At 38.3% G+C, this 13,807-nt stretch overlaps 1 protein-coding gene across 4 annotated transcripts in view; it reads right to left on the bottom strand.

Moving 5' to 3' along the window:
• The window catches only part of bahcc1b (BAH domain and coiled-coil containing 1b), a 143,797-nt gene that overhangs the window by 108,274 nt on the left and 21,716 nt on the right, over nucleotides 1-13,807 (bottom strand). For 2 of the 4 annotated variants that reach the window (XM_061909109.1, XM_061909105.1), the window contains exons 1-2: nucleotides 11,863-12,128; nucleotides 8,554-8,907 (exon numbers count right to left, since the gene is read on the bottom strand). In XM_061909109.1, the coding sequence (XP_061765093.1) occupies nucleotides 8,554-8,725 (172 nt within the window). In that variant the 5' untranslated portion in view covers nucleotides 8,726-8,907; nucleotides 11,863-12,128. Of the gene's footprint in view, nucleotides 1-8,553; nucleotides 8,908-11,862; nucleotides 12,232-13,807 lie in introns of those variants that run through there. The other 2 variants (XM_061909106.1, XM_061909108.1) reach the window with 2 other exon arrangements.

Here is a 13,807-nt window from a genome sequence, read left to right on the forward strand (position 1 = left end):
TGGAGGGGTATTATTTTAACTTAATTTCTGGGTTTTAAAAACTATGAACCCTTTTTGGGTTGTTTTTCAATGAGTCACACATTTTTGGGTAAAAGGCTTTGTTTTTAATTGAAAAGGTACTTTTTTCTTGAAGTGAATTGTATTAAGGATTAATCTCATTAACATTATTTACAATCAAACATCATATGTACATGAAAATACCTGACCATGCTGTATAGAACTACTATGACCACATACAGCAATTGTTATAAAAATAAAAAAAAGTCATTCATATTTTGCTTTTGTGTATATTTTAATGGAATAAAAATAATTTGGATCAGTACGTTGGGAAAGACTAGGACATACCAGCAGTAAAATGTATAATTTTTAACCAACTATTGGGTCAAGGAGTGCTAAATTGCGCAACCCAATTGTTGGGTTTGGAATAACCAAACACTGTGGTCAGCATAACTCAGCTTTTGTGTTAAATAAATTCAACTCAATAGTTGGGAAATGAATCAACCAACTTTAAGTTAGCAGAACTCAACTTTTGGGATGAATAATTCAACCCAATAGTTTGGTTGGGGATAACCCAACATTAAGTCATCATAACTCAACTTTTCTGTTAAAAAATTATACGCAAAAGTTGGGTTAAAAAAATTTACCCAAAATGTTGAGTTAAACTAACTCAAATAAGGAGTTTCTCCTTTCCTGAACCAGCAGTTGGGTTAAAATTGGGTTATTTTTTAACCCAACATGTTTTAGTGTGTAATGACAGAGGTCACTGAGGATAGACAATTTTAACATATTGCCATTAAAGCGTTCCTTTATAGCAGTGGTTCTCAACCTTTTTTCAGTGATGTACCCCCTGTGAACAATTTTTTAATTCAAGTACCTCCTAATCAGAGCAAAGCATTTTTGGTTGAAAAAACGAGATAAAGAAGTAAAATACAGCACTATGTCATCAGTTTCTGATTTATTAATTTGTATAACAGTGCAAAATATTGCTCATTTGTAGTGGTCTTTCTTGAACTATTTGGAAAAAAAGATCTAAAAATAACTAAAAACTTGTGAAAAATAAACAAGTGATTCAATTATAAATAAAGATTTCTACATATAGAAGTAATCATCTACTTAAAGTGCCCTCTTTGGGGATTGTAGTAGCGATCCATCTGGATTCATCAACTTCATTCTAAACATTTCTTCACAAAAAAAAGAAATCTTTAACATCAATATTTATGGAACATGTCCACAAAAAATGTAGCTGTCAAGACTGAATATTGCATTGTTGCATTTCTTTTCACAGTTTATGAACTTAAATTCGTATTTTGTTAAAGTATTATTCAATAAATATATTTATAAATAATTTTTGAATTGTTGCTATTTTTAGAATATTTTTAAATAATCTCACGTACCCCTTGGCATACCTTCAAGTACCCCCAGGGGTAAGCGTACCCCCATTTGAGAACCACTGCTTTATGGCACCACCCTTGTGTAGACATAACGGCTGAGATAAGTCATTAAGAAATATAAGATCAAATAAAAACAATGTGTACTATTTATACATTTTTCGTAAATTCATCAAGAAGTGAATTTGTAAGTCAGGTCACTAATGCTTGCCAATTTCCCCATACTTATCCAAACATTCTTTAATTGCCCCCAACTTTATGCGACATAAGTAAACAGAGTTAAGTAATTAAAAATATAATATAGCACGTACTTATTATGCTTATTTTTGCTTGTTATGCATGCCAGAGTTCACCAAAGAGAAACATAAAGAAATGAGGCAATGTGAAAGAGGGGAGAGTTGAAATTTAGACAGAAATAAAAGTGCTGAGAGAAGCGAGTTTTCCTATGTGAAGAGTGTGTGTGTCTTTGTGAGTGAGATGGAGATGAACGCGATGCAAGAGGCGGTAGAGAAGGAAAAGAAGGGTGGAGGACTGTGACAAGGAGGGGGACAAGGAGGAAGGAGGAGGAGGATTGGGGGGCCAATCGAAACCGAGAAGGGGAAGTGAAAGAGGGAAGCAGAAGGAGAGGAGGAGGAAGGGCGAGCATGTGGTGGAAGAGGAACGGGGCTGCGGCGGCGGTCAGTGGAGGGAAGGTCTGGCCTGCGAGGGAGCAGGAGAAGCGTGGGGTGGGGGGGCGCACATGGACAGAGAGAGTCTGGCACTTTCCATTCACATGCCAAATCATCAGATGGCAGCGTGCGTTCTCAAGCTCCGAGATGTTGCCACCAAACGGGCTCTTCAAATCACCAACGCCGACAATAAGCAGCTGTTAACATGTTGGATGAGAGTTGGAGACCAAACAAAAGTCTTTCTGTCCTCGCAGCAGAACGTGCTCGGGAACAAACATGCTCTTTCCTCAAGACTTCAAAAAGGCTTTCACTCAATATAGAACAGTCGAGTAGAGTTACTCGCATGTGACCCATGAAGAGGCCTGGTGGTATTATTCCTATTGTCATCTTCTTTTGATGCAGATGAGTGCATGTGCCATACATTAACCTTGGTTATTTTTTGTTTTAAAGATCAAGACCACAAGATAAACGCTGTAGATCAGCATTAAATCTTACACTTTCCTATTGTCCGTGTAGGACTTGTGTCTGTATAACTTGTTTTTACAAATGCCAAATTCTGAGATCCACATTTTATTCAGAACTTACACAAGACCTAGTGTATCATTTAACATAATCCCCCCCCCCCCCCCCCCAAAAAAAACAGCGAAGTAATCATGGATACATTTTAAGCTACTTGTTTTGTTATTTAACTAAATATTTATTCTCATTCATGTTGTTTCTGTCACTAAATAGCAAAGCGCTTACAAGTTATCTTTTGCTGTTACTATTGCATGCAGAGGAGCAATTACTTACATTTTTTTCCTTTGTTGATTATTTTGGGTTTTCCTATAACTGCTGCACGATTCTGTAAAAATGTAAATATCTATTTTTTTTTTCCATTGAATTTTCAAAGACAATTTATTTCAAGACACACAAATCACACAAAGTCATGTGCTCATGTTTTAAAGAAAACACAGTGTTTTTTGTTAATTATTATCAGACTCCCAATGGTCTTGTTCTGCTTTGGAGAAAATTCCAATAGTCTTTTAACTGTTCTTCATGGGAGGTCCTTGAAAGACGTTCTTGCTATGAATGAAAGATTTAAAAGTAATCCATCAAATCAACAGAAACATTCATGCTGGCAATAAAAACAAGTTAAAAGAAAAGTCAAATGATTAATGTGATCGCTTCTCCCTTCAGTAGGTAGTACAGGGACAGTGAAGCCAACTCACCCGGCCTGGTGGAAGTGCTTTGAGTAAGATAGCTTGTTAGGCTAAATTAAAATATATATCCTTTAGCAATTAGATTGCATCTTATTGTGAATATTATTTTAACCCTTCTTGTTATTATCAACATTTATGAAATGCAAGTGTTGTGGAGTTGAGTTGAGTTTGAGTTTATCTTGAACATGCATGCAGACAACATGATACATTATAATTTCTAGTTTCTCTATTCAAAGAGTTCGAAAAGGAGTTGGCAGAAGCAGAGCTTATTTAAGCCTACCCCTTTTCCTTTACATAACAGTTGCTAAAACAATTTTTCACTTCCTGTTTTCAATTCATTCACAACATACTCCATAAGTAATCACAATAAAAATAAATAAATAATACTCAGTGATCCTGAGTGGTCAGGGTTCAATCCCGGGCTTTCTGTGTGGAGTTTGCATGTCCTCCCCGTGAATGTGTGGGTTCCCTCCGGGTACTCCGGCTTCCTCCCACTTCCAAAGACATGCACCTGGGGATAGGTTGATTGGCAACACTAAATGGTTCCTTGTGTGTGAACGTGAGTGTGAATGTTGTCTGTCTATCTGTGTTGGCCAGTTGCGATGAGGTGGCGACTTGTCCAGGGTGTACGCCGCCTTCCGCCCGATTGTAGCTGAGATAGGCACCAGCGCCCCCCGCACCCCCAAAGGGAAGAAGCGGTAGAAAATGGATGGATGGATGGATATTCGGTGAAGTAAGTTACATTTCATACGGTGAGATGAGTAAGATTATCTTGAAAATGAATGGATGGGTGAGATAAATTCTTCTTCTTTGTACTTTGTAAACACTAAGTTTGACGAGTTTCTTGAAGTGCATCATATTAGTACATTGTTTGATTTCTTTGCTTATTAGTCCATTCCATAATTTAATTCCACATACTGATATAATGGAGGTCTTAAGTGTTTTACATGCGTACAAGTGTTTGAAATTACATTTTTCTCTAAGATTATATTTCTCCTCTTTTGTTGAGAAGAATTGTTGAACATTCTTGGGTAGCAGGTTATAGTTTGCTTTGTGTATAATTTTAGCTGTTTGCAAATTCACTATGTTGTGGAATTTCAATATTTTTGATTGAATAAATAAAGGGTTCGTATGTTCTCTATTTCCAACATTGTTGTATTATTCTAATTGATCTTTTTTGTAACACCGTTAATGAATGAAGTGTACTTTTGTAGTTATTTCCCCATATTTCTACACAATAATTCAGATATGGTAACGCTAGCGAGCAGTGGAGAATATGAAGTGATTTTTGGTCTAGAACATGTTTTGCTTTATTCATTATTGACGTGTTTCTTGCTACTTTATGTTGTATATTTTTTACATGAAATGTGTGATTGCAATACAACAAAACTGTAAACCAATAGAGGAAATGCTATTTACGATGTAGATCAAATTCCACTATTGTTCACATCTTAACTAAAGTAACCTGCCTGAAATTGCTGATGAATGATGAATTAAAAAATCCTGTGATAGATTTGCATTGGTAAACTTCTAGAAAACCTCTCTGCTAAACTGACAAACTGCAATTTGCCACCATGTGTTGCACAAGACGTCCAGTCCCACCACAAAAAAAATCTAATTACATTAAATATAAGAATTGGGTGGGGGGGGGGGTTTGACAAAACAAATATGTACAGTATGTTTGAACAGAAGTCAGTAGAGTGTGTGTGACAGCCAATGGCAGCTCGGCTGGCTACAGCCTCCACCAGCTGCCTCCTCTCTGCGGGGGTCGTCTTGCGGTCCACACCCAGGATGTGTTCCCCTACCCAGGGTCTCACCGAGAAGAGCCCAGTCTGTCTGAGACGTCAAATGCTGACTCATCTCTTTCTCTTACAAACACGCAAACACACACACACACACACCCCTTTCACTTCCTGTCACCGTCTCGTCACGAGACTGAAGCCTTGAGGAGACGAGGAAGGCGACCACTGGGTGCCGTCAAGCGATTGTAATCCCACTGGATTACACCAACCAGGTGGAAAACATTCACCCTCTTCTTTCCATCTCTAATTCTTTGGTATTGTCATTCATACTTTTCCACCCTCGTTAAAACACACACACACACACACACACACACACACACACACACACACACACAAATGATGACTTCTGCTGACTCACAATTCTAAACAATATACACATGGACCGTCCTCTGATCCTTCATGTGAGTCAATGGCAGGACGGTGGGGTCTGTCTGATGATCAAAGCTAAAGAAAACGGACACACACTTACATGCATTTGTGGAAGAGGAACAGTGTGTCTTAAACATGACTGAGCATGAGAGAAGCAAAGGGGTGTGTGTATGCTAGTGTGTGTGTGCTCGGGTGCGTGTGTGTGTGTATGCATGTGTGTGAGTGTGTGTGCATGTGTGTGTGGAAGTGGAGGAAAGAGGAAAGAATAAGAGAGAAAAAAGAGAGGAGGTGATGGAGAGGTTATCTTCTCCAACAGAAACATTGCGATTATGGTTTATTACTTTTTCAAAGCGCACACACAGCTTCGGATGTGTGTTTGTGTGTGCAGCTGCACATGTTCGCGCACACACGGCTCTTTCTTTGTGTGTATGTCTGTCTTACTAGGTCACACACACGCACGCACGCACACATGCACGCACTCTCACACAGTCATGTAAACAAAACTGCTGTCTGGGAAGTAACACACCTGTTCAATAGCAAGCTGTGCCACGCCCTCCGTAATGCTGCACACCTGTGCTACTGCGGGCTAAATCTTCATCACGCACAGACACACACAGGCACACACACACTGCCCAGGGCTAACCAGAAGAAAAAACTGGATGAGCAGCAGAGCGATGAGGGGGCAGCAGCAAGGCCGACAGAGACAAAGGTTGTTGTCCAACTGCTCCTATCAGCAATCTCAAAGCCTGTGTAATATCATTAGGGGGGTTTATCAGAGAGGTGGGTCTTGTGGCGTTGGTATGCGGCCGCCATTCTGTGCACCTTGTCAAGCGTGTCAATATTCGAGCAGACAGCACGCTGATCTATATAAGACGGCTTCAGAACAATTGGTGCATTGCAAGATTTTTCATTTTTATTTTTTTTAAAAACACTGTACTCTGCTGTTTTCAGAAGCTACGAACTGCATCTCTCTCTCACACACACACACACACACACACACACACACACACACACACACACACACACACACACACACACACACACACACACACACACACACAGACTAAATTATAACCATGCACCCCCTTGGCTGAGGCCTGAAGCCAGGCATACATTGCTAAATCTCTAAGGAGGGGCAGGCACAAAAGGTAACCCCCCCCCCCACACACACACACACACACACACACCAACACCACCCCCCCATTTTCACCTCCAAGCAAGTACTCACATATAGCCCCCCCTCCCAAACAGCAATCCTCTATGCCCATCATGTCAGTCAAAACCCCATAAGAGACATGCATGGAGAGTCTGGATATCTGCAAGCTCAATACAGTGTCATGCACCTTGGGACCCACTGAGAGGCCCCCCTTGAATATATTTCAATAGAATTATCACCCCCGCATTACTATGCTTTCTCCCACCCTTTGACATTACAGAATCAGGTTTAAATTGGACCTTAATGCATGTGAGCGAGCGGCACTATCAGTCTTTGTGCAGATTAATCTGGTTAAGGCGTTAGGCAGGTTACTGTGTGAATTCAAACAGGCTCCTTTTACATATAGTGAATATTTCTGGGGTAGAATAATTGTTGTTAAATATGATGAAATGTATTTAGTTTTGTTTTCCATTTTGATACAATGAATACCTATTATTACACAAAATGTACAGTAATATATTTAATGCATGTGTGTGCATGCGTTGCACAAGAGCAACATACATAATTTAAAATCTATGTTTAATTGAACGCATGCATTAGAATTAAATAAACATGCTCACAAAAGTGTATTCCCCATTTGACTAAAAGGTGTCACATTAGTTTTATGTTAAAATATATGTCATACAATATTATCTCTTACATAAATCAGATGAATTTATTTTAAAAAGTCTATAAAAGGAAATAATTTAGGAAAATACTGTACTTAATTGAGTAATAATGACTTGCCACATTTTATAGATAAACTCAAAACATTACCAGGATTTCACAGCAATTAAAAATATTTTTCCAATGTAAAATATTGTAATCCCAATTTACTATAAGAGTACATTACAATAACAATATATTTCACAGCAATTCAGAGTTACTTCACAGTAAAATACAGTAATAATAGTTCTTTGTAATATCACAACAAATGACTGTAACTTAGTGTGTCTCTTAATGGGTTCCATAGACTACATGCCACACTCTTGTACAATAGGTGGCGGTCTGCTGTTAAAACGAGATAATTACAATTGTGAATTTGCAGCATATAGTTGTCATTTTATTGTAAATAACTATAAAATTACAACCGTGAATTTACAGTATTTATTTGTAACTTTTGTGATTAACTGTAAAATCCCAACTGTGCAGTTACAGTAAATGACTGTAAATGTTACTGTGAAAGCAATGCAATTAATAGCCAGTAATTTGCAGTGACTTTACAATGACATTTTTCCCATTGTAGTCAAAATGCATGTTATTTTCTACTGTCTACGACTAATGAATATGCAAATAGGAGCAGATAAGTGCAGGGGCACTATGCACAGCACATCTATAGAACCTGAAGTCACGTGGTCCATTTAAAGAAACTGCTGCATTTGCAAACGATAATTAATAGGCTCTCTCATCTGATACGTTCACGTGCATCCAGTTAATCTGGCATTTAAACGCTTTTATGATTTTAAGTCGTTCGTTTTTGTGTCCATATACGCATGCACGAGAGGTACCCCCAACCCCCATTGAGACAGGACACCAAAGTTACTTGTTAAACCTAATGCATGCACTGTCAACCCATTCGCACCCCGTCACGTCGCCGCTCAATATAGAAGCTGATTTTCGGACCGTGCGTGAACCCAAACCAACACCCCTATATACCTAAAGGAGCTAAGTCGTGCACTGGGACGTGTACGGTTAATAGCTTTAATTTATTGTTTAATGGGAGGTGCAAGCAGTGGCATTAAGCAATCCTAATTAATTACGCAGAATGACAATGATTAGTACTTTACTAATTGATGAAACATATAAATGCATGACAAGATTATAGGCCAGTGGAATTGCAATGCATTGATAATATATGTGGTTAAATTTGCAGCAATGTTCAATAATAACATACATGGTATATAGAAAGCAATGACGAGCGAAACTAACCTGAGTGCGGAGCCATGGACAGATGGGACGAGAAGTACTTCCCCGGCTGGAAGTGCGCCGGGGGCTGCACGGAGCCGTGGCCGCCTGACGCCATCCGAGACGCGGAGCCGTGAGCCAGCGCGCTCCGCTCGGTCAGGAGGTGGTGCGGGGGAGCGAAATCACGGCTTTCCATCCGGCCGATAAGCGATAAATCCCAAAATCCCGACGTAAAATCCCGAGGCACCGAAGGTCTGCAGGCGCCGAGATGCAAAAAAAAATAAAAAAATAATCCCCCTTTTATGAACTTCGGGATCCCTGCGCGTTGTGCGGAGCTGGAGCTCGGCGGGGCGCAGGAGAGTGAGTCCCCGTCATCTCCTGCAGGAGACAGGAGAGGAGACACGTCAACGCGCTGACAAGAATGAGCCGAGCTGGGATGGAGTCGTGCAGAAAAGACACACGCACACGCACGCACACACACACACGCACACACACACGCACACACTCACGGTAAACAACAACAAATGCGTTGTCTGCACTTTCCCAAAACCATTGCGTCATATGCACATTTTATCTTCATTTGCAGTGTTACTGTATAAAATGTGATTTACTCCATACATCCAAGGTCTATTTTGGTTTCCCTCCCTTGGTCTTGTGACCAACCCACGCACGCACACACACGCACGCACACACACACACGCACGAGCTAAAAAAAAAAAAGAGCGAGAGAGAGAAAAGTGGCAGCAAATCATACACATCATGTAAATAATGACTGATCAGACTTCTTCATCTAGAAGCCTGCTTGCAAATGTATTTAAAAAAAAATCACGTGGACAAGTAGTCGTTTTGTGACCATTGTTCTGTAAAAATCGCACAATTCACTTGTCACCAAATCTCATTTGTGGATATAATAACATGAGCGGGTTCGAATGAAGAAAAAAAATATGCATGAATTATTCAAATTTGGACTTTTTTTTTTCACCCATTCGTGTAACTTACCCCTTCTCTTACAGGTGACGTCACTATATATATGCTAGTTTCTCATAAATGAAACAACAACTTGGTATATAGTGCGTGTGCATGTAATCACAAATCAAATCACCTTTACGTCGCGTGAGCGCGAGAGAGCATGGCCATAAACATGTGAAATAGAATGAAAACCATCAACTTTATATATATATATATATATATATATATATATATATATATATATATATATATATATACACACACATATATATATATACAAACATATATATATATATACACACATATATATACATATATATATACACATATATATATATACATATATATACACATATATATATATATATACATATATATATATAAACACACATACATATATATACACACACATACATATATGTATACACACATACATATATATATATGTATGTGTGTGTATACATATATGTATGTGTGTATGTATATATATACATGTGTGTGTATATATATACATACATATATATGTGTGTATATATATATGTGTATATATATATGTGTGTATATATGTGTGTGTATATATATATATATATATATATACATGTATATATACACACACATATATGTATACACACACACACACACATATACACACACACACACACACGCACGCACACACACACACACACACACACACACACACACATACATACATACATACATATATATATATATATATATATATATATATATATATATATATATATATATATGTAGCTGAGATAGGCGCCAGCGCCCCCCGCGACCCCGAAAGGGAATAAGCGGTAGAAAATGGATGGATGGATGGATATATATATATATGCCTTATAGCCCGGCTCATTTACTTAAAAGGGGCTCCATGTGACGCAGCAAGAGTCATCTATTGGGCCTTTAAAGGTGCATACACAAGCTGCTGGGGGAAGGAACAAAAGACAGAAATATACTCCACTGGAGCACAGATTTTTATGAATAAGGATGTTAAACCAAAAAACATGCATTTTGTATGCAGACTCGTGTAGAGCGTTAAGGTGGAAGTTGCAATAATGCAAACTAAATTCATGCATTTTGAATGCAAACATGTAACTTGATGGGGTGCAGAAAACATCAATACATGTGTGTGTTATTACCCAGAAGAAATAGACGCAATTTACTGCTGTGCATATATGACAAATTCTGTTAAGGAGTGTTAAAAAGGAGCAAAATGGACTCTCCGTGGGAAGAAACAATGGTATTTCTCCACGGGACAGCGATCATAACAACTCTATGCTCTGACATGGCTCTATACATATATTTTTTTCTCCCTTCCTTTCTCCTGAGCCGTAAACACACACGTCGTTGTGTTTACATTGGACGTAAACAGACAGCCACTCAGGCTATACATTTAACAGCCTGCATCTAAAAGTAGGGAGTTATTGCACGCCACGCAAACACCACGATGCGAGTTGAAGGGAAAATGACCATTTGGAAGCGATGTAGTCCGTGCGCATACGCGTGCGTGTTTGTATGTTCAGTGTGTGAGTGTGTTTGTGTGTGCGTGGAAGATTCACTGGACCCCGGACTGCGTACACACGACTGCTCCACGCACGATGGGTCAAACCAGCCCAAAAAATGACACAACACAAGGTAAAAAGACGACAAAAAGTGACAACATGTGGATCTGATACACATGCATTCATTGGAATTGGAAAAACCTCAGCAAAATCCCAATTTTATGAACAAAACCCGACAAAAATGCATGAAATAGCAAAGTTAAAATGCAATCCGCATTATGGAGACACCTTCGGCAGTGGAGTCGAGTTACTGAAGTATATACCCGGGATATTCAAACCAGGATATTAAATCCTGAAGCTGAAGATACCGGCTAAACAAGACAGACAAGACCAGCCGAGACGCATGGACGCCCGGCGGCAGGCACAGCCTTCATGCCGAGCTAGGAAGTTATTATTTGGGGGTAGGATTTATATTTGGAAGGGACTACAGGGGACACTGTTTCTCACACACAATAAGGTCAAACATATATCAAACAAATAATAATTACTTTTTAAATGATCTAAATGTGGAAATAAGTGGAAAATAAGTGACATTTGGGGGCGGAGGGAGAAAGCACATAAGAGGATACATTTAAATCAGCATTATATTTTGCAGAAAGTCAGTTCTTATCACAAAATATTGCACACAATCTATAATATTTTTTGGGGAAAAATAGAATTTTGATTCTCCTGCACAAGCCAGCAAAAAATAAAAAATAAAAATGCTACATTCAGTGCACTCACTGATGATCAAAACCCAACATAAATACACAAATATTACATATATATTTCTACTTACTGGTAAGTTATATTCCTTGAGAGGCGTGGTGTGTCAAACGAAAGGAAAAGTATGTAAATAAATATATATATATATATTTATATATATAAGTATATACATATATATACTTATACATATATATTTATATATATTTTTTTTTTAAATCCCCGAGTCCCAGAGATGAAACATGTGGTATTGATTACATCCTATGCTGCTGCTACATGCACACTGTGCACTGCACTCACTGGAGGTATGGCAGAGACGCGTCGTGGAAGTGCAGGCTTGTAGTGAAGCGAGGCTCGCTCATGCAGCCGGGGACTCAGACACGCCGGGAGGAGGAGGGAGGGAGGGAGGGAGGTAGGGTGAGGTGAGGAGGGGAGGAGGGTGGACGCGCGCGCCTCCTGGTTTGAGGACGACAATGTGAAAGCGTGCCCGTGAGGCGCCCCCAACCCCCTCGCACCCACCCCACCACCACGTCCCTCCTCCATCCGCCCTTACCCCACCCTATGCCTTTACACGCACACGCGCGCGCACACACACACACACACACACACACACACACACACACACGCACACACACACTCACACTCACACACGCACACACACACGCGCGCGCGCACACAATCCCTCCCAGTCTACAATAAACAAGCTTTGCCATTGGCCGTCCACCCCAGCCAATGAGGGAGTCACCACAGCAGAGGAGGGAAATGGCTTGCTTTTTGATTTTTTTCCGAAGACCTCCTGCTCAATATGCATGCAGCACTAAGTGTACTGCATACAACGCCTTACTCTTTTCTGCACTATTAAACTAACACTTATTATAACATTGCATTTGCTTCTGCTGCATTTGTCACCATGCATGTGAGGCTTTATTGTGGCTCCTTTGCATACATGACATTAAATGTCAGTATAACACACCCTAGAATCACAGTATTAGTTATATCTGCTGAATGTTGCAACACAAGTGCATTCTCAAAAATCTGGCATTTAAATATTATAATGCAACTGTATTGTCATTGTTATAAAATACAACATATACCTCTTCTGTGATTCAGCAACAGATTATTGCATATTACACTTAAAAGCATACACACGCCTACTATGTTACACATTTCACTGTCAAACACTCCATTGTAAATTCTCCATAAATGACTGGCTATCAATTGCATTACTTTTACAGTAACATGTGAAGTTAAATGCTGTGAAATATAAGGGGATTGTAAATATTTACTGTAATTTGTTGTAAAGTTACAGTAGATATTACTGCTATAATACTGTAATATTGCTGCGAAATCCAGGAAATGTATTTACAAAACATATACATACATCTATATATATATGTATATATATACATTTTTGTGTGTGTATATATATATATATACACACATACATACATACATATATATATATATATACACATGTATACATACATATATATACAGTATATACATATGCATATATATCTATAGATTTTTATATATGATATATATACATATATACATACATATAGACATGCATGTACTCATATATGTATCTATATATACATTTATAAATACATGTATATATATACATATATATATTTATATATACATACTAGACCTATACAAATATATATATATACACACACACACATATATATATATATATATATATATATATATATATATATTTATCTATACATACTAGACCTATACAAATATATACATAGCTATGGACATACATAGATATACAGATACATATATACATACACAGTACAAGTACATTAACACGTATATACATGAATATATGCATATACACAAAACCACATATATATATATATATATATATATATACATATACACATACAGTATATGCATACATATATATATGCACTACAGGCAAGGAAAATGTATGCAAACTGTACTAAGATAAATATTAATTTTTATACAGTATTTATGTTTGATCGGTAAACAGCACACATTGTGTG

The sequence above is a fragment of the Nerophis ophidion genome, linkage group LG08 (genome assembly GCF_033978795.1).
Source record: "Nerophis ophidion isolate RoL-2023_Sa linkage group LG08, RoL_Noph_v1.0, whole genome shotgun sequence".
Lineage (NCBI taxonomy): Eukaryota > Metazoa > Chordata > Actinopteri > Syngnathiformes > Syngnathidae > Nerophis > Nerophis ophidion.